Source organism: Kogia breviceps, chromosome 12, assembly GCF_026419965.1.
Source record: "Kogia breviceps isolate mKogBre1 chromosome 12, mKogBre1 haplotype 1, whole genome shotgun sequence".
In the NCBI taxonomy this organism is placed as follows: domain Eukaryota; kingdom Metazoa; phylum Chordata; class Mammalia; order Artiodactyla; family Physeteridae; genus Kogia; species Kogia breviceps.
The window spans coordinates 74,747,126-74,772,736 of record NC_081321.1 but is presented as its reverse complement, the minus strand read 5'-3'; the positions used below and the strand labels follow the sequence as shown (position 1 = coordinate 74,772,736).

The 25,611-nt window shown below is 34.6% G+C and overlaps 1 protein-coding gene and 1 long non-coding RNA gene across 10 annotated transcripts in view; one reads left to right on the top strand and one right to left on the bottom strand.

The window, feature by feature from the left end:
• LOC136792280 (uncharacterized) overlaps positions 1 to 25,611 on the bottom strand; it is a 520,212-nt gene that overhangs the window by 235,673 nt on the left and 258,928 nt on the right. The gene's annotated exons all lie outside the window — the stretch shown is intronic.
• The window catches only part of EPYC (epiphycan), a 37,143-nt gene continuing 29,172 nt past the window's right edge, over positions 17,641 to 25,611 (top strand). The window contains exons 1-2 of the mRNA XM_059080914.2: positions 17,641 to 17,704; positions 20,054 to 20,231. Of these exons, the coding sequence (XP_058936897.1) occupies positions 20,067 to 20,231 (165 nt within the window). The 5' untranslated portion in view covers positions 17,641 to 17,704; positions 20,054 to 20,066. The remainder of the gene's footprint in view (positions 17,705 to 20,053; positions 20,232 to 25,611) is intronic.

Genomic DNA, 25,611 nt, shown 5'->3' with positions numbered 1-25,611 from the left:
GCCATGGCCACTGGGCCTGCGCATCCGGAGCCTGTGCCCCGCAACGGGAGAGGCCACAACAGTGAGAGGCCCGCATACCACAAAAAAAAAAAAAAAAAAAAAAAAAAAAAAAAAAATTTGTAAACCTAAAGAAATTTAATAAAAATAAAGCATTGCACATTGATACAATTGTATAGTGTTTAAAGCTCACCCAATACTGTCTTTCTTTAGCTATTCTTTTTTTTTAGAGCCAAATTTCATGAAAATTTCGTCCTCGCATTCTTTTCCTACTTTTTCATTTCTCTTTACCTCCAGTAACTCTAATTTGTCTCCTGATCCAACTAACATCACTGAAGCAGTTTTTTACCAGTGTCACCGGGGTCATACTTGTTGCTAAATTCAATCCTAAACTTAACCCCTATGGTAGTGTTAGTTACCCAACAAATATCCACTCTTTAGATGAACAGACCCCAGTTAACCTACTGGTCCCAGGTGGAGGAGAACAATTGCACTTACAGCAATCTCTTACCTCAGGCAACCTCAGATTCAGGGGAATAAACAGCTGATATTTTAAGCTGCTGAATTCTTGGATTATAGCTTTTTTGTTTTTTAATCAAAAACCATCAACACTTTTCAAAGAAATGTATTGCAAACAGTGACTTTTACTAAAGAAGTGAATTTGTTCTAAATGAAAAAATATTCCCTGCATGAAAGAGCGAACACACATTTATCAGAAAACTTATATTGCATTAATGATTTAACAGTATACAAATAAGGACCATAGATTTTATTTTAATTAGGACTGAAAGATCAGTATAAATGCTGATAGTGGGTGGGTGGGGGTATGTTTTATATCCTGAGCTCCAATATTCCAACTCTGTCCTGTCCTGTTATAATTTGTAAAAATCTTTGAGTTTTTGTAACTTCAATGATGTGTTAAAGGCAAAGAGTCTTGATTTGAAGAATTTGTTGTATCCAAAGACTAGAATAGTACTCAACTCTGATGAGTAAATACATAAAATATTGGGTGATTCCTGCATGTATCCAATATCTTATTTTTTAATTCTGAAGTGGCAACTGTTCTAATTTTTTTCCATTATTCATTTGCCTGTTTTCGAATTTGATACTAAAGTGTACATACACTTTGTATAAATCTTCTTTCACTCATAGTAATGTTTTTGAAATTCCTTTACACTGTGCGTTTATTTACAGTCCATTCCTTTTAATTACTATGTAGTATTCTTTTGTAGTTTACCTATTTTGATAACATTTGCCTTTGCTTTTATTTCTTTAGTTTACTAAACTTTAATGGAATTATTGATGTTATAGTTTTGGGTCTATTATCTTACTATTTGTTTTCTGTTTATACTCTCTTTGTTTTTTGATCCTCTATTCCCCTTTTCTTCTTTTTTTTGATTATTTGAGTATGTTTTTTTTTTTTTTTTTTTTGCGGTACGCGGGCCTCTCACTGTTGTGGCCTCTCCCGTTGCGGAGCACAGGCTCCGGACGCGCAGGCTCAGCGGCCATGGCTCACGGGCCCAGCCGCTCCGCGGCATGTGGGATCTTCCCGGACCGGGGCACGAACCCGTGTCCCCTGCATCGGCAGGCGGATTCTCAACCACTGCGCCACCAGGGAAGCCCAAGTTTTTATTTTATATTGGAGTACAGTTGATTAACAACACTGAGATAGTTTCAGGTGTACAGCAAAGTGATTCAATTATACATTTTCCCATTTAGGTTGTTACATAATATTGAGCAGAGTTCCCCGTGCTACACAGTAGGTCCTCATTCCCTGTGCTGTATAGTAGGTCCTCGATGGTTATCCATTTTAAATATAGCAGTGTGTACATGTCAATCCCAAACATAAATATCTTTTTTTTTTTTGGGGGGGGGGGTACGAGGGCCTCTCACTGTTGTGGCCTCTCCCATCGTGGAGCGCAGGCTCCGGACGCACAGGCCCAGCGGCCACGGTTCACGGGCCCAGCCGCTCTGCGGCATGTGGGATCTTCCCGGACCGGGGCACGAACCCATGTCCCCTGCATCGGCAGGCGGATTCTCAACCACTGCGCCACCAGGGAAGCCCTATAAATATCTTTTTTAAAGCTATATTTTTACCTACATAAAACTAATTTTTCCCCAAAGCATGATACACTTCCAAGTGGTTTATGAGATACATATATTGGCAGTTTACATAGGGAGTTTTAAAATTTATTTTTAATGTGATATGTACACAGCAATAACAAAAACATGATTTCACAGAAATCATGAGATAGTATGAGGCTAAACTTTTAAAGAAATCAAGTTGCATTTGATTTGAAAAAATATTAAGCTTTTATATTTAACACTTAATAGGTTCATAGGAATATGACAAAACTCATTTGAGTAGTCTGAAAATAAGGGAAGTTTGGAAAATACCGTATTGATTCATATATTTAAGCATGACATTACCAGGCCATCTAACTCCAGAGCCAAGGTTCTTTACCTTATATTAGGAATAAAATGCTCTGAAACCTATAAATAAATATCAGTTATAAGGTAGTGTGATAGTTAATTTTGTGTGTCAACTTGTCTAGGCCAATGTGCCCAGTTGCTTGGTCAAACACTAGTCTAGATGTTGCTGTGAAGGTATTTTGTAGATGTGATCAAGATCGATAGTCAGCTGACCTTAAGTCAAAGAGATTACCCTTGATTATGTGGACGGGCTCCCCAATCAGTTGACGGCCCGAAGAGGAAACACTAAGGTTTTGAGGGGAAGAAGAAATTCGGCTTCAAGATTGTAATATAGAAATCCTGCCTCAGATTTCAACTTTCATTCTCCCCTATAAATTTCAGATTCAAGGCTATCTCAACTACTGCCTGAATTTCCAGCTTGCTGGCCTGCGCTAGGAATTCTGGGCTTGCCAAACCCTCACAACTGTTTCAGCTAATCCCTTAAAATGAATCTCTGTAGAATATACATAGATTCTATTGGTTCTGCTTCTCTGGAGAATCGTGACTGATATAGAGGGCATTTGCACCTAGCCTAACTTGCATCATGTACATTGCTGACAAGGAAAGGTGTTGGTTAAAAACCTGCTAAAATTAGACTCTTATAACAGAACCCATAAATGGCACCATCTTATGTTACATGCTGACTCATGCTGGCCATTATAAATCAAAGGCATTTTTTCATGCATACTTTCGGAAATCCTACACGCTGCTTTGAAACTATACGTGACTTTAATATTTCAGGCAACTTCAAGGATATCACCTTAGATTTCAAACGATAAATAAACCTCCCTTGGCCCATTCCCACTGTCCCCAGCCTCCTCACACTTGCTCCCAAATTCTTCTTGATTGCCTTCAATGAAACCTCATTTGAATACCCCAGGAGAGGCATTTACATATTGTACGTTTTACATTCCTAGAAGACCTTTAAATTCCCTGTCATTTTAGAGATTTTGAGGTTCTATGTGGGATCTTTGCAATGACTTGCTGGGTTTGAAGAGATCCACTCTTACTTTTTCTCACTCAAGTTCTGAACTAATTAGAGTTGACCATAAAATACAGAACACTCAGTTAATTTAAATTTCAAATAAATGACTTTTTTAGTATAAATAAGTCTCAAATATTGCACAAGACATACTTATACCTTTAAAACATGTCACTCACTTGAAGTTCAAATTTCACTGTGTTTGCTGTATTTTTATTCCCTCGATCTGGCAACACTCACTAGTAGTTGAGAGATATAATTACAGAGTTAACCAAACAGGAGAGTAAAATGTAACATTTGCTATTGATATAATAATCAGTAATATTGGTATAATAATTAATAATTGCCAGAGATTTTACTTTAATTTTTATAAGAATACTATAACAAATTATAATCATAAAAACTGATGAAAGAGCTTTGACTTTTCCAGGTAGCATAGTTCAATTGCCATTTTCTCAGAGCTGATGGAGGTTAACGACAGATAACACTTCTTCAACTTAAATGATAATATTGAAAAATGAAAGTTGTATAAAAGATAAAGAAAAAATGGTATTGCCTGTCATTTTAAACCATATAGACAAACATCTATAACTTGGTATATTTCCCTCCAGTCTTGTGTGTGTGTGTGTGTGTGTGTGCGCGTATGTGTGTATGTATGAGTATTTACACAGAATGTGGTCTAGATGTGCATAGGCAGAGTGAAGAATTGGTATCATAGTCTCTCTACTGCCTCCTGTCAACCTCTCCAGCTCTAAAGTTTACCATGTTTATTAACTTTTATTCCCTATGACTTTTGGGTGACTGGCATATCATGACTGATAAAGACTTCTTGAATGAAAAAGGGCTCTTATGAAATGGTGAGTAGAAGAAAAGTTAGGAAAACCCAACAGTAATTACCCACTGAGTGTCTAGAATGGTGCATCTTTCAACCAAGTGTCAGCTCAAGGACTGACACAAGATGTACTGAATAATCACCAGTACCAAGTACTCTTTCTAAAATGGACACTTTGACCATATGAGGAAACAGTGATCCAGGTGGTCTTAACTTGGATCCTATCTATTTCTGCACTAATTTGTATTAGTATTGTATTTCTATACTAACTTGACTCAATAAAGCTGAATGGCCTGAAGAGCCTTACAATTTAAATTTTGAAATTATATCTTATTTATTCAACAAACATTGACTGGAGCCCTCCTTTGTTCCAGAGAAAGAGCTAGATAATGGGTATCCAAAGGTGGGAAAATAAAACATAATTTTTGCCCCTATTAAAGTAGTAACAGTGGGAGAGGTAGTACCCATAACAATACTTACCTCATTTCAGTTTTGTGGAAGTTAAATTTGATAGTACATAAACACAAAATATTTGATAAGAAATATGGTAAAATAAAGCAGGATGCTATGGACAAGAAGAAGCACTTGAAATGGGAATGAACTTGGTGTACTGGAGGCAAAGAGGACTGATGTGGTTGAATCTTTGATGAGCAAGGAACACAGCAGGGTAAGATCAAGTTGGAAAGGCACTAGACCATATCAGAAAACATATTTCAGCTATATTTGTGTTTTTCTATTTAATTCTAAGCATAAGAAAGAGTCAAAAAAAGAAAAAAATAAAAATTAAAAAAAAAAAAAAGAAAGAGTCATTGCTTCATTTTGGATATCAACCGTATTATCAGATGGTTATCTTAGTAACTCCGGTGTAAAACGATGCACTGTAGACAACTTAAAGAAACTCAGACCAATGCATTAATTAGAAGTATAAATTTAGTAGTTCTTCAAATGGAAAATTTCCTTAGTGGTTGTAAACAGTTTGTCTATTCTTTCTCTTGTAAAGAGAAGCATTTATGATTCTTTGAGGCATTTACTTGGTATTTTAAATCATAATAAAAATGACTAAGTAGAATTAAATCTTTAGGTTTGGTGTCCATACCACCTAGTATACTATACATTGCTTTTAAAATTTTTCATCAATTATTAATAAACTTCCTAAAATCCCATTCTAGCTCTCTTTCTTAGGTATATTTGTTTTCTTTTTTATTATCTATCTTTTTGTTAATGATTTTTGTATTAAATAATTAAAAAACAAAGTCTAAAAAATGATTATAACTGGGGAACCTGTGAGAATAGGAGAGAAAAATCTTAGTAGCAACTTATAAAACCTGTATTGAATGCTATCTGAAGTGCCAAACACCAGAGTAAAATCCATGTTTGAAACAGAAAGAGTGAAAATTGGATGATATTTTGGGATCAGAATCAAGCTTGAAGCAAAAAGCCTATTCACCTACACCCGCTGTGAAGGCCAGGATGAAAAACATAATATCTTGTAAACAAGTACATGAATTAACTTATTCAGTCCAGAACAAGTGATGTAACCAAGTTAGACAACTCAAAGTAACTTCAGCCAAGAGAAGACTAGATATTAATAGTAACAGAGCCAACGAACATCAGACTTAGAAAACTTGGGAATGAAGTGTTAAGACTGCTGGCATTTATATGACTGTGAAGACCTTAAAAGTTAGACGTCAGAAAATATTTTCTAGTAAGAACATCATAAATGTACTGTGTGATACAGTTTCCTGATCTGATAAAAGCCTCTTTTGATTTCAAATGTTTTCCTTTAGCAAATATTTGCTAAAGGAGACAAAATTTCTCAAATAGGTACATAATGTACACAGTGTGTGGGTTATCCCTGAAGATTCATGTAGGAACACATCCATAATTAAAGTAGTAACAGTGGGAGAGGTAGTACCCATAATAATATTCACCTCATTATGAAACGTGGTCAATCTTTAATCTGGTATAATACGTATATTTAGTCTAGGTTCTTTCTACATGAGGAGACTTCTGTAAAGCCATATACCCCAAGTACTGTGCCTGATATATAATAGGCACATAAAAAATAAGGAAAATTAGGGAGTACATTAATATATTAATCTTTTTATTGGTGTGAAATGAAAAGACTGGATATTTAATTTTTTTAGAACAGTTTTGGATTTACAGAAAAATTGAACAGATGGTACAGAGATTTTCATGTTATTCTCTCCCATCCCCTGCACACATTTCCTCTATTATTAATATCTTGCATTAACGTGGAACATTTATTATAATAAATGAACCAATATTAATACATTATTATTAACTAAATTCCATAGTTTATATTAAGGTTTGCCACTTGTGATGTACAGTGCTATAGCTTTTGGCAAATGCATAATGTCAGGTATCTACCATTACAGTATCATACAGATTAGTTTCCCTGCCCTAATAATTCACTCTGCCTCACCTCTTAATCCCTGCTCACTCCCTCTACACCCCTGGCAACCACAGATCTTTTTACTGTCTCCATAGTTTCCCTTTTCCAGAACGTCATATGGTTGGAATCATACAATATGTAGACTTTTAAGATTGGCTTCTTTCACTTAGTAACATGTATTCAAATTTCTTACACGTTATTTTACGGTTTGATAGCTCATTTTAAAATATTGTTTTAGGAATGCTCCATTGTGTGGACATACTACTGTATATTCATTCATCTTTGAAGGATACCTTGATTCCTTCCAGTTTTTGGTGATCATAAATAAAACTGCTATAAACAGAGTATTCCCAACCTCTTCCTTCCATCCTTTATAACATTGCTGTTATTTATTTTATTTGTCCATATGCTATAATCACCTAAAACATTATTGCTATTATTATTTAAACAAATATTTATTAAATTAAGAATAAGAGAAAAGGTTTTATTTTATCTTCTTTCATTCCTTCCGTTATGCTCTTCCTTTCTTTAGGTAGATCTAAGTTTCTGACCTATATCATTCTTCTCTCTAGACTTCTTTTAACACTTCTTGCAAGGAAGATCTGCTGGCAACAGAATTCCTCAGTTTACATTTGTCTAAGAGTATTTCTCCTTCACTTTTGAAAATATGTTAAATGAATACATAATACATTAGGATTTGGGGTTTTTTTCCCCTCAACACTTTAAACATTTCACTCCATTCTCTTCTTGCTTGCATGGTTTCTGACTAGAAGTACAATGTAATTCTTATTCTTATTCCTCTAAAGATAAGTTTTCTCTACCACATAATAACTTTTTCAAGATTTCCTTTGTCTTTGGTTTTCTGGTGTTGCATATGATATGCCTATAGGTGTAGTTTTTTTGGTATTTATCCTGCTTGTTGTTCTCTAAGTTTTCTGAATCTGTACTTTGGTGTCTATAAATAATTTTGGAAAATTCTATTATTAATACTATTAGTACTATTATTAGTACTTCAAATATTTCTTCTGCTCCTTCCTGTCCTTCTTTTCTTTCTCATGTTTCTTTTATACATATGGTACACGTTTTGTCATTTTCCCACATTTCTTGGGTATTCCATTTCTTTAATTTTTTTTTCTTTTTTTTACTTTTTGCATTTCACTTTTGGCAGTTTCTATTGGCATATCTTCAGACTCACTTATTGTTTCCTTTGCCATGTTTAGTCTACTGATGAGGCCATCAAAAGCATTCTTCATTTCTATTACAGTGTTTGTGACTTCTAGAATTTCCTTTTGACTCTTTCTTGGAGTTTCTATCCCTCTGCTTACATTACCCATCTGTTCTTGAAAGTTGTCTACTTTTTCCAATAGAGTCTTTAACATCTTAAACATAATTGTTTTTAATTCTTTATCTGATAATTTCAAAATTCATGCCATATCTTAGTTGTGTTGTTACTTTGTTTGCTTTGTCTCTTCAGACTGTTTGTTTCTTTTGTCTTTAGAATGTCTTGTAATTTTTTGTTGAAAGCTGGACACGATGGATTGGTTAATAGGCACTGAGGTAATTAAGCTTTTAGTGTGATGCTTTATGTTAATCTGGCTAAGAGTTGGGTTGTGTTTAAAGTTTGACATAACTGTAGGTGCCAGAAGCTTCAATTTTCTCTAGTTTCCTTGTCAGACTGTTTTCCTCCTGTTGACTTTGGGTTTCCCTTGGAACTTCTTAAATAGAGTCTGTGACTCTCACTTGTAATCTGTTTTTATATTGATGCCCTGTTGGTGTGGCAGTATGGTGCTGGGAAGGGTAAGAATTCTATATTCTTATAATTAAATATCAGATTTTTAATAGTCCCTGGGATGTGATCTTCAGAACATTCCTTAGCCTTTTTTTCTCATTCTTTATGCGAGACAAGTCTAGCAGGGCCTGGATTTGTTTGATTGCCCTTTTCTCAAGTCAGGTAGGGTAGAGTACCTTCCGACAGAGGGCATTGTTAAGTTTCCTTTGGGCATACTTTTTTTTTTTTTTTTTTTTTTTTTTTTTTTTTTTTTTTTTTTTTTTTTTTTTTTTTTTTTTCCCGGTACGCGGGCCTCTCACTGTTGTGGCCTCTCCCGTGGCGGAGCACAGGCTCCGGACGCGTAGGCTCAGCGGCCATGGCTCACGGGCCCAGCCGCTCTGCGGCATGTGGGATCTTCCCGGACCGGGGCACGAACCCGTGTCCCCTGCCTCGGCAGGCGGACTCTCAACCACTGCGCCACCAGGGAAGCCCTGGGCATACTTTTAAATATTTACTAAAATCTGTAGAATAGTAGCAGAGTTAAGAAAATATACAAAAAGAGTGAAATAATAAATAAATTGACCGAGTGAAAAATGATGGTGATGGAACAAAACAAAATGAGTTTCAATACAACATAATTATTATTCCAGAAAAATGATTACAGTGAATTAAACAGAAATAAAAATTCAAAGGTACGGTAGAAGAGATTTTTCCTGAAATTCACAATAGTAATTAACCTGCAAGTGAAAAATGGACCTTCTTCTTCTGGAAAGATTGATATGAAACTGTAAAGGGCAAACCATCACTTGTGATGTTACCAAGGTTCAAAGTCTAGAAAACATCTTGTGAGCCTCCAGAGAGGAAAAGTAAGTGACCTAAGCAGTGGAAAATAATTAGGCTGGTTTCAGACTTTTCCACTGCAACCTTTAGTGCAAGAAGACAATGAAGCAATGTCTCAATGTTCTAAGAAAAATGTTACCTAAGAATATCTCACCAAACTATTTGTCCTTAGAGTAAAAAGTTCACATTTTAAAAAAGGCAAGGACTCAGGGAACATAGCACATAAGGGATGGAAAGGAATATAGCTTAAAAAGAGCTGTATCAAAATTGGACATTCAAAACTGAAGCAGATGTGAAAAAAAAGAATAGGTCATTGGTATTAAATACTATTGTGTATATATCTAAGGTCAAACATAAGACACATGATTGTATAATGGGACAAATAATTGGTCTGGATCCAGATTCTTATATTATAGTTTCAACTCTGATGCATTTTAGGTGTATAATCTTGGGCAAATTAATAAGAAGAAAGATTTCAGGAGGCCGTTGTGAAGATTAAATGTGTTATAATATGTAAATAAAAGTGAAGGAGACATTAGAACCCCTCAAAATATGTTAGCTAAAGCAAGCAAACTTGTGTATTCAGACAAAAAGAAAAATGATCAATCTCTGATAAGTAAAATATAACAAAATTGGAAAGTGAAAGGAAGTGCAAATGTAAATGAGTGCATATAAGCTAGAAATATTTTTTAAAAGATTTAACTCAATAACTTTCATAATTTTTAATCTTTAAATGGATAATTTTGGATATTTTCTGGTTAAAATGTCTATCAAACTTTTACCAATTCCTTAAGTTAAATTTCAGTAAATTTTTCTCATATTAAATATAAGTAAAGTTAAATATTTTAAATAAAATATATTATATCATAGTATTATATCTTGTAATATTATTTACACCTACCTCTTTCATCCCTTTTTATCTGTAAATATGCAGAGATAATAACATTTTGGGTGGTAAGCATGTGGATGATTATTTTGCCTTTTTCTCAAAATTTAATTGTAGTCCTTAAATTTTCATAATGATGAATATGTATAATTTCTACCCAAATAATAAACTTTTTATAAAAATTTGACATAAAAATACAAGTAAAATGTAACAATTCAGAGTCTCAATTATGATAAAATAAGCATTAACAGTATCTAAAATTGTTATTTTAATTTTTACTGATTAAGCATGAGTAATGTGAAAATGACAAGGAAAATATAGTATACCATAAACAATGCATGAAGCAGAGATTTAATGATACTACCAAACATCTTGGTCATCAATGATTTGTATATATCTTACATCCAATTCATTTTCAAGACAGATAAGAATCAGACATTTAGCAAAAGAAACAGCCAAAATAGTTTTCGGAAAGTCCACGCACAAAAGTTAAGACTTTGTGACTCACGACTAATTCACCCTTCTTTCACTAATTTCTCCTGGGAACTACTCTTCACTCCCTTTTCAGTGTGTTGCAAGCTCAAGCAGAAAGCATTTGGTCAATGGTCCAAGTCAGTTCATTAATTTCTTCAACAAACATTTATTGAATGCCTCATATGTGCAATGTACTAGAAGTACAGCAATAAACATAACAGATAAACCATGTTTTGTGGAGATAACATTCTGGTGGAGAAAATAAATAAACGAATAATTTATGCATTGTCATATAGTTATAAGCGTTATGAAGAATTTGGTGCTCTTTTATATGGAGTGGTCAGGAAAGGAGTAACTGAGAGGTAACATTTAAGCAGAGCCTCAAATGAGGTAGAGATTCAACCAAATAGACACCAAATTCTCCCAAATCTATTGTTATTTTTTTGGTGTTTGTTTTTGAGTGATGAGCCTACGATTTGATCAGAATCAACAGCACAAGTGGAAATAGTTTCTTGGGTTATGAGAATAAAAAATTGCCACTTTCTCATTTGATTTTAACCTAAAAAGATATAAGATATGGAGCAGATGTAGCCAACACCTCCATGTGGAAGACCACCAGTTATGACATCAGCCAAAAGGAAGTTTTCTGGCAAGAGAGAAACTTGTACTTTTCAGTTACTTGGATCAATTACCTTTTTTCTTTTTCTTTTTAAAATAAACTTATTTATTTATTTATTTTTGGCTGTGTTCTGTCTTCATTGCTGCTCACAGGCTTTCTCTAGTTGCGGCGAGCAGGGGCTACTCTGTGCTGTGGTGCATGGGCTTTTCATTGCGGTGGCTTCTCCTGTTGCAGAGCACAGCTCTAGATGAACAGGCTTCAGTGGTTGTGGCACGCAGGCTTAGTTGCTCCGTGGCATGTGGGATCTTCCTAGACAAGCGCTTGAACCGTGTCCCCTGCACTGTCAGGCGGATTCTTAACCACTGTGCCACCACGGAAGTCCCCAATTACCTTTTTTCTAAGTTAGTTTGATTTGGAGTTATCCATACTTCTATCCAGCAGTCCTAAGTGGTATGGAACTCTCTCTGATTCTCATCAAACGTCTGTACTATATATTCATATGTAACACAAGAAAGTCTTTAGCAAATAAACATAAAGCCTTGCTGCATGAGGCCCATGAGCAATGGCTTGAAAAGTGTCACCAACCAGAGAGATTGGCAGTTAGCTAGAACAGAAAAATGCAATTAAAAAAAAACAAAACAGAGAAAGAAATGAATTTAGCATGTTAACCAAGAACCAGTTATCATAAGTGGAAGTAATCCTATATATCTTAGAATAGCCCAAGGAAATCATTACAGTCTATTAAGTGATTGTTTATTATTTTGAATTACTTTGCATTTGATTCATCCAGTCAATTATTATTGATTGAGTCATTCAAAAAACACTGGGCAAAAATTGTGGGCCAAGGACTACTTTAGACATTCAGGATGCAACTGTGAATATGACCAGTAAAGATAATGCACCGTGGAGTTTGTATTCACCTGAGAGAGACATATATAAGACAGAAAAATATAATAACAGGTTGTAGCAAGTGCTATGAAAAACAACTGTGGTGAGGCATAACCTTTTCCCATGAAGGAAGTGGGTCTGCTTTGATGGTGAGGGAGACAGGGAAAGGCCCTTTGAAGTGACACTTATGCAGAAATGTAAACTATTTAAAAAGTGAGCCAGTCATTCTAAAATGAGGGGCAATGATATTAAGTGCAATACTTGGAGGAAACAATGATTGGGCGTGATTCAGAACAGAAAGGTCATCCATATGACTGCAGGAGAGTGACTGAGGGAGAGGTGTTTGATCTAAGCTGAGAGAAGTAGGTAGGCCCCAGCTGATGGGGAGCTTTCCAGGACATGGCTCAGGAGTTTAGATTTTGTTCAAAGAGAAATATAAAGCTACTTAATGTTTTCAATGAAAACACATGGAGTTTTATATATTTACATTTTAAATGACCTCTTGCTGGGCTTTGGAGAGTAAATGATAGAAGCACAAAAGAGGAAGCAAGGAGACCCAGAAGTATGTTTTTTTGGTAGTCCATGGGAGAGAGGATGGTGGAATAAAATGTATTTTAAGTAGAACTGATCTCTTCGATAGATTGGATGGGAGAGACACATTAATGGAAGAAATCTACAATAATTGTAAGCTTTGGGCTGGAGTCAACTAGAGAGATGTGATATCATTTAATAAGATGCAGAGTAGAGGAACACAGTTTAGAGGCATATTGTGATTTTCAGGCGTATTGTGATTTTCCAATTAGACATCCAAGTGAAGATGTCAAGTTCTAAGTAGTCAATGGCATAAAAGAGTCAGCAGCTCAGAGTGAACTGTGCAGACTGGACATGTAATGCTGGGAAATTTAAACATAAGGTGGTTGTTCAGTGTTGTGGTTAAGAACTTGGGCTTTGCTCCAGATGGCTTCAGCTCTGATTTTGGCTCTGCCTCTTACTAGCTGAAGTCACTTAATCTCCCTGGACCTTGGTTACCTCTCCAATAAGTGAGGATGATAAAAAATGCCAGGCAGATAGTGAGCATTCAAAATGGTAGTTATTATTAAAATTACTTTTGTTTTTGTTGTAATTTTAGAGTGGAAACAGATGAAGTCACCCCAAAGACTAAAACCTACGGTACTCCAACATTTATAGGCCCGGTAGAGAAAGAGATGGCTGAGAAAGGAATTGAGAAGGTATAGCCAATGAGGTATGGAAACCAAGGTGGGCTGCCAGGACAGTAGTAAAGGCAAAGCCAGAAAATTACCCATACAGAACCCCAAACTTCACTGCAATGAAGAGTGAATGGGAACAGAGCAAGAAGAAATAGCAAATTCATACCATATTTTTTGAGAATTTTTTCTGTAAAAGGGGTCATAAAATGGGATAGTAGGAGGAGGAAAATGTGGAGTCTAAGAGCCATTATTTTTTAAAGATAAGACATAATATCTGAAGTTATAATTGAAGAATTTATAGGATGACTCAAGTCTGTATATACACTTTTGGACTCTGGAGTGTTTTAAAATAATTTGATTTTGAATTTTATTTTAGAAATGGCATGTGTTCTCATTGTATTTTGTATTTTCATTCAGCTCACTTGTGTTACGTAGAATGCCTGCCTGACTGTGCACAGACCATGTATGTTTGTACATAGACTTGACCTAGTAGGGAGGGGAGGTACTGAGGGGGAGGAGATAATTAAAGAAGTGTAGACCTTGAGAAGAGGAAAGGGAATTAGATCCTGGGCATCATTTGGGGAATTTACTTTTAAATTGTTGCACTGTCACAGAAGGGAAAACAAAGAAGACACATACAAGTGCAGGTGGATTTTATAGTGAAAAGTTAATTGAACACTTCTCTGATGACTTCTACCATAACTCTGTTGCAAAAGTCATTGACAAGGAGAGGTTCGAATAGGAGGTCCAGCAGTTGGGGACAGGGAAGAGGTTGTAGATAATTAAACCAGATGTATGAGTTTCAGAATGGATGGAGTTATTTGAAAGAATAAAAAGAGGAAATTGTTTGGAAGAGAAAATGTAGAGCAAGGAACAGTAGAGTGTCCTTTGAGTTATGTGAGTGAAGAAGAAAACACAGCCACTACTGTAAAGGACTGCAGTGCAAAACCTTTGTCAGGAGACAGCCAGATACTTTTAAGTTTCAGAAAAGCAAAGGGAAATTTTCCAAGAGAAACTGAGGACAAAGGAGAGTTTCTGGGTTGCGGATCAGGCTTGAAAGTTTCTGGAAGAGGAGACTGGGTAAGATTAGCGAATACAAGCAGCACATTGTATATGAGTTTATGGTGATGCTGGAAGACTGGGAGCTTTGGACTTCTGCTGATAATTAGGTATCTGAGGCAACAAGGGAATTCTTCAGAGTGGGGTAGCTAATCATTTCAGGCAACGGTTTTATTCCTTATAATCAGTGGAGTGGGTTATCTATACCGTCCTGCAGGTCGTACTGATGTGGCCTTTGGGGGTTGGGGACAAGGGCAGAGAGAAATGGACTGTCCTCAGAGTGACTGCTCCCCTCGGCTCACCACTGTTATAGAACAGAGAGAAGGCAATCATTAACAGAAGACCATTCTGTTTAAAATGAATTCTCTCTCAGCAAGTCGGATGGTATTTAATTAATTTTGTAGAGAGTTGTAGCCAAAAGGATTTGTAAAATGTTTGGGGACTTAAAGGGATAAAGGCATAAGGCCTCCGTTACTAGGTAATACAACTTGTCATAATAACTGATCTCCCGAGGGTGTCTGATAACAAAGTTCACGCTCTATTAAGAAAATTATCATGAAACTAGAAGATATTTACCAGGGATATGAAAGGCTAGAACTGGTAATTAATCCTCCCTCACTGTTCAACAGAGATTAGAGCCTCATGAGGTGGTTACAAATTTGAGCTCCCACAGTTCAAAACAGATTTTGAAATATTGGAGAGAGTCCAGATAAGAATAAGAGAAATTATTTTTAAAATTGTGCATTTTTTCTTTTTTTTTAAAAATTTTTATTGGAGTATAGTTGATTTACAAAGTTGTGTTAGTTTCAGGTGTACAACAAAGTGAATCAGTTATACCTACACATATATCCAACTTTTCTTTTTAGATTCTTTTCCCATAATAGGCCATTGCAGAGTAATGAGTAGCGTTCCCTATGCTAGACAGCAAGTTCCTATCAGTTATCTATTTTATATATAGTAGTGTGTATATGTCAGTCCCTATCTCTCAATTTATCCCTCCCCTTCCCCCTTATCCCCTGCTAACCATAAGTTTGTTTTCTACACCTGTGACTCTACTTCTGTGTTGTAAATAAGTTTATTTGTACCCTTTTTGTTTTTTTAGATTCCACATATAAGCTATATCATATGATATTTGTCTTTCTGTGTCTGACTTACTTCACTCAGTATGACAATCTCCATTTCTAAAAGGAAAGAGAATTTGGAAGAAGAGAATACTGACAAATGATCATTTCTGCTTTCAATTCTATATTAAGACTTGTACTTGTCTTAATATAACGTTAATTCTGTATATAGTATTACTTCTATATATAAGACAAGTAATTTGGTTATTAAATCATCATGAAAAAACTGCATTTGTGCAGAGTGTTCTGAGGCCTATAGAAGACATCACTTAAACACCAATAGTTAAAGGATAGTGTGCAAATGTTATTTCTGGAAATAGTCTTACAAAGTCAGCCAGAGCCTTCCAGAAAGCAAGGAACTAGGTAGATCCCACCTCACCGTCACCTGACAATGTGTGCAGAGTACTAGATTAAATAATGCAGGAAGAGGAAGAAATATTAGATATTTTCATGGATATTTTATTCATCTATTTTTATTCTAAAGCATTTGAAAGAGCTGAAAAACTAGTGACAGGTAAGCAGCTTTCGAATCTAAGTAACTGAGAGATATCTGCCTTTTTACGTTCACTGATATCCCTTAGGTGGGCCCAGTAACATCTGGGAACTTGTCCCAATTGATTATCTCTTTGTTTGTGTCACGTGTGACACTGGATAATTTAACCTCTGTAAAGAGTGACGATCACTCTGATTGAGAATGTGTTAAAAGAATTAACAACATATAAAATCATCTAACACACAGTGTGGGACATTGCTGCTGAACAGAGCCAGTGTAGGAATTCAGATTCAGGCCTCTTTCCAGAAATGCTTCTGAAAGCAGCCTCTACATGACGCGGTAAGACTGCCAGCATGCAGGACTTCCAGGAGGAAATCGCTGCCTCCAAGATGGCCTCTCTACTGTTTGAGAGGTCTTGGTAGATTTCATACTTTAACTTGTATCACTGCTTCCATTACAAGTAAAGCTGGTTCCAAGAAAAATAATTCACACTGAGAACAAATTATTTGGAAGCAGGTATAGATGATGGGAGTAATGACTGAGAGTGCCCTGAATAGACGGGCAAAGCAGTCTGAGGGAGGAAAGATGGGAGGGAAGCAGAAAGGGGAAGAGAGTTCTGAAGACACACCATCTCCTCCGTCAGTTTGTCTAGGACCAAACCTGTTTCCAAAGTCTAGTACGTAAAGCTATTCACCTCTGGTCACGAGGAAAGATTCCTGATGCACAGGTGAGAGCTAGATTTACATAATGCATACCAGAATACAAAATGCAAGTTTTATCTTTCTCTAGAACTTTTGCAGTGTGAGTGGAAGTGAAGAACAGAGATTTAATACAAATATATTTTCTCTCCATACCTGTAATAAAACTCAGTTTCACAAACCACGTCAGGTACCAAAAGCCTAAAACAAATTTTGTACTCTGGGAGAAAATTTTTTTTAATGTAATTTGATTTGTTTGGCTCTGATAGATAAAAGAGAAGAAAAGGAGCCTTTTCAAAACACTCAGATCATATTTATGCATTATTTCTGGGCATAATTTTTCATAAATATTCATGCAAGAGGTTCATGGTTTGATTGCTCTCAAAGCATTCCAAGCAATCAAAATATTTTTTTTTGTTTTGTTTTGCTTTTTGCTTTTACTTACCCAACAGTATACAGGTAAGGTTTTTGCAACATTTACTAAACTTCAGTTAACATAAGTGAAAATTGAAGAAAACAATTCAAGATATGCAAGGTTTGAGAAAATAATTTCTTATTAGAATATTTCTGAAATATCCATCTATAGTATCACTGTTTACCTTAATGTCTTAATTGGTGAATTGGTTATAGATGAGATATGTTAAAACCAATTTTTTCCATTTAAAATCTTTAAGGTAACACATTTGCAATTATACCTCCTTTAACATAATTTCAAGAGCTTCATATACTCTGTAGTTTGAATTCTACTGCTTAATTTGAGTGATTATAAAATAATTTGGAGTTTTTAGAGACTGAGAAGCATTTCCCAAGGTTAGCTTTTCCAAACAGAAAATTGAGTATTATAAATTCCACCTCCCACAGACCAGAATTCACAACCATTGGTCAGGGGCAAACACCACTGGCTCTGCGTCCTCAGTCGCTGTGTGCCATTTCACCAAGTAGGAGCCAAAGGTAAGTTTATACACTTGCTTTCTTCTCAGGTTATACACCTTTTTCCCTACTATAATAACCTTTACAAAAAATAATTCAACTTGCTTGAATATTTTGTGGTGAACTTTGATTCAATCAGTTGGGTTTAATTTTGCTCTTTTTATAGTTATATTATTCTTGGAAAATCCAAACTTCTGAATTAGCTTAGGAATTCATAACATACAGAAAAATAGTTGATCTTAATAGCCATGAGAATAAAATTAGATGCCAATAAAATTATAGTAGTTTCCAATATATTCCTTGAGTCAGGTACCCTGACATGGAACACGTTCTTTGCCAATACTGACAGGCACTATTGATTGTTATTTATTGAAATATTATGCAAAAGAAGAAAATGATAAGATTTCAGGTGTTTAAAATATACTGATGATTATATTATAATTTTCCATTTACAATGTCTTTTTAAGCTATATATTTAAAATTTTTATGTAAGTATAAGCTATTAAAATGTCATTAAGTGGTATAGAGTGGACAATATGTTTAAAGTTTCAACAAAGACATTACATTAAATACTAATGTAAGTATTCGAAGGAAGGAACATGCTTTTTTAAACTACACATGGATATGTGTTTTTCATATTTCTAAGGTTCACAGACTGCCTTATTGATGATAGCTTTAGGGGATATGTCAAATGCAAGTAAACTCTAACATGCAGATATATATAATCAAACATAGAGTATGAAGTGAGAAAAAGAATAAGCAAGTGCATAATTTTTTTGAACAATGAATGTTGCGAGAACTGTACAAGGAAAATATATATTTTTTAGGTTAGTGGTGGCCACTGTTAATGCTTCCCATCTGAATATGGGAGAATGGTTTCTGAAAGATTTGCAAATCACACTGTTTTATTAAGTAGGACTTTGTTGATAATTGCATAAAACTGTTCCAAATCTGAGATCCTGCAAAGACCTCTGTAAAGGCAAGTAAAATAGAGGCTTAGTTTATCCAGTATAAATAAAAAAATTATTTGAAGAAAGCATAGGAAAGGATAAAAAGGAGCTCCTTGTACTACTTTTTATTCTCAGAGGAATTTCATATCCTTCTGCCTAAACCTGCTTCATAAAGACTTTCTTTCAAGTAACTGAAGGTCAGTTTGTCTGCCAGTGCATTCAAGTTTGAAAGTAGTATTTATCATGAATTCCTTTTTGTATGTGTGCATAGGTACAAACACCACATGTACTGTTCTTAAAGTAAACCCAAGAAGTGTATCCAAAATACAAAACCTTTAAAATTAGACATGCCTGATAAAAATTTTACAAATACTTTGCTTCCTCAATGAATGATCACTAGGTAACACTTTTCATAGGCCTAATTTAAATGTTTAAAATTAAACATAGAGATTTTTTTCTAAACTAAAATCTATGCAAAGCAGTACATACAGAATTAAAATAATTAAAATTATAAGATCTTGACTGAATCTCCCAAAAGCATGATGTTATCATGGAAACTAAGAATAGCATTTATTAAAGAATTACAAAACAAAAGATTGCTCTAATCCCGTGTGTGTGCAAATCCTCCTCTAAGGAAATCTTGCTAAATGGTGACTTTTAGACATGTATTCCTATTGATTCTGAGTTTATACTTTAGATAGCCACTAAGGATTGAAACAAAACACTAAGGACTAAAGGAGAAAAATAATTTTCTTGTCTGCTCCATTTAGTTAAGACAAGCTTTGAAAATATTGCATGAAATATTAATTTTATGTGTGTAAATATTAAATTATGTATGTATTAATGACACCCAGAGGCAACAAAGAAGTAAAAGGAAAAAAAAAAACCTTCATTATTTTGTCTGGAAAAAGCCCTAGACTTAAATGTACAAGAAACAGTCCTAGCTGTATTACTAGCCAGCTCTGTCTTGGTTTCCTCATTGGTAAAGTGGTGTGACAATTATAGTGATTATCATCATCATCCTCATCATCCCTACATCCCAGAGTTGACGAAAGAATCTTAATGCTTAGTAAGTGGTAAAAGTCTTAGATAATGTAAAGGCTTTTGTGAATAAGTATACCACAGTCTTTCTGCATACCATTTTCTCCATGTTTCTCTATAAAATAAAATCAATTTCACCACAATTCCAATATCTACTGTAAAAATGTGGATAGGTTTGTGAATTCATTTGAGCATCTGGCATCAGTAGTCCTCGGAAGCCACACAATTTCATGTGCTATGTTAATAAATTATCCATGGAAAGAAAGCTACCAGCTTGAGTTTCTCAGTATTGACAGTGATTTATCATTCCTATTTAGTGCAAACTATTCATAAGTTATTATCAATTAAATATGTATGTGTTTTAATATTTTATGATTAGGAAAGTTTGAAAAATGAAAACATTAGCAAGACTCGTTCTGGGACTTGTCATCTTGGATGCTGCTGTGACTGCCCCAACTCTAGAATCCATCAACTATGACTCAGAAACCTATGATGCCACCTTAGAAGACCTGGATAATCTATACAACTATGAAAACATACCAATGGGTCAAGCTGAGGTAACTGAGTCCTCCCACTCCTGAGACTTTTTAAAGCATTGTATGAGGAATTATTAGGGTTTCTTCTCTTTAAATAGATTTTTGTTTACTTATAAGTGGAGATGTTCCATCTTTATAATTTCATATAAACTTTTTCTCCAGAACATGTTCAATGTGATGGAGGTTAACATTGGGAAACTCTCTTGCTTTCTTTATACTTCACTTTATTTTCTTTATATTTCCTCATAAAATTGAAAAATAAAAGAGTTTCTATCACATTAGAACAGAGAAAATTAGGGGAAGAGGCAATCAATGAGGAAAAGGTGAATTCGAATAGTACACATAAAATGATAAGGAAGTTTGAAGTAAAGAAAAAAGACATGAGATTAAAATGTAATAGAAGAAAACTAAAAGAATGCAGAAAAAGGACAATGATTTGAAACTTTACTATATTCCAAGTGCAAATACGCTTCCCTAAATGACTGATTACTCTCAGCAGTAATGTAGGCATTGGCAAGGATACAGACCATTACCTAAATCTGGTATGACGTGTTCCTAATTAAATGGTAGGCTTTTTACATAACTAAAGGATACAGACTAATTTTTCTGAATCAGAAAACAAGCAGACCTTGAAATGCTGGCGTCTAATGAATGTACAACATTGACAAAAACTAATTAAGTACAAATAAACCGAAAGGGAAATTACATCACCTTTACAAGATCAGAACATATTTGGGGCAGTCATTCGAGTGTAAATTTTCTTAGAATAACTACTTTTGATAACTAGGGAAATGAAATATTTAGACAAAAGCATGTATTTAAATTGTATGGGACTTAGAAACATCTTTATTAAGATAGTAAACATTCTCATTATTGTTTATGTTGCCTTCTAAAATATAAGAATTCGATTTTCACAGTACAGTAGTTTTTATGTATTCTCCCCCTGCACTATTCTTTTCCTGTCTTTCTCTCTTTTGCCATCTGTCTCTCTATATCTTTCTCTTCCCCTCTTTTTAGTAAAGTTTCAGGCTTGACAGTAGGCTCCTTTTCTTTTGAACATTTAGTTATGACTCTGTTTTTAAGTCTTTATGAACATTCAGTGCTTGATTCACTTCACTGTGTGGCTTCTATTATGTGAACGGGATTTTCTGTTGAGAATTTATAGTCATTAATACCAATCTTGCTATATGTGATCTCTGTATCTCTAATCTAGTGCATCAATGTAGAGTATAAGAAGAAAGTTTATCAGTGTGTAACTCATCTGCTCTGTTCCTTTTTCCATCTTGCAGAAATATTAAAAAAAAACCTCAGTGCATATCTGCAGTTATCTACCAAATTAAATATTTTAATTTAAACTTATTTGTCATTCTTCCAAAAAATATTTCATTGGATTGGTGAGTATCATAATGAATTCTTTATTTTAAGTAGGGCTGGGGAATTTGGATTCAAGTGTTTATTTATTCACTTCAGAAGACCAAATGCATAATAGAGGGACTACCATTTGAGACCAAGCCTACCCTAGGCAAAACTGTGAAGGAAGTGAATTTTATCTGCAGACTGCTTTTAAGCTATTCCTTGCTGTCAAGATCCTTTTTGTTGCCCAGGAGGCCCTAGACATTCTCATGAGAGTCTGAAGTTCTTCCTGCCATCAAGGAAAATTAAGCTAATATATATATACATATTAGCTTAATTAGCTTAATTATATATATATATATATAATATCTATCCTAGCTAATATATATAATAAATGTATATTAGCCTATATATATAATATATATTATATATATATATATATATATATATATAAAGATGATTTATTATACAACCTTTCCTCAGTATTTGCTTATTCTGGAATAACAACCTTCCTGTAAGGTACTGAATATGTGGCATTGTATCCTTACATACCCTAGCCCTTACTTCATGCAAACATTTCTAATTTTCATACTGGCTAAGCCAGACTCAGAAACCCTAACAACTGAGGGTTCCAGAAAGCCACTGATAATCCCTTGTAGTTGACTGAAATATACAAGTCAGCCCTGATTTAACAATCCTTTGTGGTGAAGTCATCATCAGAAAGCTGGTTTTAGGTAGATGATAGATATCGATACAGATACAGATATAGATATATACATGTGCTATAATAAAACTATAACACATTTGAAAACATCAACTATACATAATTTTTTAAAGATATTTATGAAGTTGTTCCAACAGCAAAAATCAATCAACCAACCTACTCACCCACCACCTAGTGGAAAAAAATCCCAAAACAAACAAAAATCAATATGATAAAGAAAATATGATGACATAAGGAACAAAATTCAGAACTTTAACTCAGATCTCAACAACTTATTACTATAAATTCTTTACAAACAAACAACTAGCATATAATTCCCTATGGGAAAATATGAAATAAAGCCAATACTTCCAGTGATGTGAATGAATTCTAGAATTTGGTTAACATGGCATGAATTTCTTGAATGTAGTCTTGTAAGTTCAGATTCTGGAAGGTCAAATAAACTTAGTTATCTCATCTTTATAAATTAAAGGCAGTGGTTGCACATGTTCTTGATCTTATGTGACACTTTTTGAGTGAACACTGATAACACACCCATATAAGGTCCAGTTGATGAAAAAGTTCATAGTAAATGATAGACGTAGGGAAATGATTCTTCAGTTTTTTGTCCTTGATGCCAAGAGTATGGTTTTGCATAATTTAGCCTAGAATTTATTTCATCTGTACAAAAGACAACTTTATATTCTAAAGTTGTAAATTTATAGGATAACTGCTTCTAAATGCCAATTTATTTCTTTTAAAGTCGAAGACTTGGCATCTTATGCCAACAGAGTAGACCCTTTGGTCTAAACTTGGAATGATTAATACTTAAGGCCTTTGATATATGTGGTAGGTAGAATTCTAAGATGTGCCCTAAGTGGCCCATCCCCTGATATGTCCATGCTCTTTGTAATTGTTAACATCATGAATATATTGGGATATCACTCCTGTAACAGGTTATGTTATATGGCACAGTTGAAATTTAAAAAGGGAGATTATCTTGGTCAGCCTGACCTAAAGTCATGAGCCCCTTAAATCAGTGTCTTGAGGTTAGGGACAAAATTTGAAGCACGAGAGAAATTCAATGCAAGGGAAACTGTTTCTGGCTTTAAAGATATCAATAGATGGGTCTATGTGCATAACAAGAATGCAGGAATTCTCTAGATGCTGAGGAGAAGCTGACAGTCAGCAAGCATATGAGGATACAAGAAACTCAGTCCTAAAGGTACAAGAAACTTCAAATACTTCAAGTACTACATGAGGTTACAGCCCAGGCCATCACTTTATTTTGGCCTGTGAGACCCTAAGCAGAGAACCCAGTCAAGCCATCCTTGGACTTCTGATCCACAGAAACTATGAGTTTAAAAATGGGTATAGTTTTAAACTGCTAAGTTTATAGCAATTTGCAATGCAGCAACAGAAAACTACTACAATGTAATGATTTAAATTTTTTTTTCCTGAAAGCCAAATTTGAATTACTATAAGGCTGCAAGTCTTCCATTTATGAGTCCAACAATTTATTTAGTTAGTGAACCAAACTACCCCTGATTCCCAGGGTTAGAATCTCAACAGAGCTTTATTGATTTCTATTGGTGGTAGTATATTCATTACCTCCTCAGTGGTTAGAAAAGGGTAATTGAAAGTATTTTTGTTTTGAAAATTATATGCAGCAATAGTATTTCAGACTCATGACTTCAATGATTTCTGATGATCTAGAATATCCAGGATCCACTGGATACCATGTTAGAAAAAGATTTTAGGCCCTGCAATTCCATCATAATGTTCTATATTAGCCAGTGGATAAATTTGCTGGTATAACATAAAGTTGTGGCACTTTTTACTGAGCTTTCATTTTACTTTAATGATATGGATAGGAACTGGTTATAAGCCATAAGACCAAAATGCAGACGTTTTGCTTACTGATGAATACTAGCTAACCCTGAGCACTTATGTGTCAGTAGTGTTCTAGGAATATCACATGTATTATCTCATTTATTCCTCCCCAAAAAACAATGAAGTGCCATTATTATTCCCATTGAATATAGATGAGGATATTGAGACAAAGCAGTTAAGTAACTTGACTAAGATTAGTTATTCATAATGTATAATCATAGTGATGTTCTCATATCAGAAAATAATTTCCAACAGACTAATGAAAGATTATATTATCCTCCCTCCATTTTATTTACCACTTTCTAATTGTCCTTTTAACTTGAACTGGTTTTGGTTGAGCTGAATGCCAGATGCATTCTATACTGCACTCTTAGAAAGAAAAGCATTCTTCTATGGGTGAATAATGTGAACTAGAAGCAACATTTATAGACAACTGACTGTTGTCAGTTGTCTATAAATGGCTTAGACTAACTACTTAGTCTATACTTCAAAGAATAATTGTGAATATGTATTTTTATGAGTAATAACCTGAATATATGCATATATATATATATATATATATATATATGTATATATGTATGGGAGTCTAGGATCCAGGGAAACACTTCTCTATTTTCCTTAAAGGTTCACCAAAAAACCAAATAGTTCAAAATGCTCTATTCTTTGAGTGGCTTAAGTTGAGGCTGCGTTTTTGACCAAGGCAGGTATTTGTTTCCATTTTCATGCTATAGTTTTTGGGTTATTGATTTTCCATTATTTCTCTTATGTCTAAAAAAACATTGGTCCTGACCATGGGTAATTTATTTTGCCCAGAAAAGTACTCAGTGACTATATTAATATTTATGGAAATTCTGCTGAAAGATATGAACTTCCATTCCTCCAGGAAATTCTCCTTGGCTCCAACCAGATAATTAGACTTCTCCTCACCTATATCACATTATTTAGTCTCACATAATTACCCCTACTTAAGCGAGCCTACACTGTTCCTGTGTCTTCAATAAATACCAGGAATGTTATACCCTGTGGTCCCATGAAGCACTTGATTGTATTTGCTGTAGGGTGGCGTGAGGGCATTTACAATGCCACACAATGCTCTTTCATGAGAATGTGGAGGAACAGGTTGCAATTTTTAAGAAATTTGTTTATTTTCTGGGCCATACATCTTGTAACTAAGTGTGCTTATCATTTTGCTCAGAAAACTGGCTCTTAATGGTTGCCTCATTCTTCCCTGGTGTCATATTATTTCCCACACCTTTATTTTCCTATCATCCTAATCTCCTCATGGAGATTTTTTTGAAGTATTACCATACATGCTTTAAAAACTGCCTTATATACTTTCTGGAATGAGATAAGGTATGCATTCATAAGTAAATAACATTAACAACTAATTAAAAAAAAAAGCACATGAGTAACAATTGTCCAATAGGAAATTTCTTGAATGAGGAATGCTTT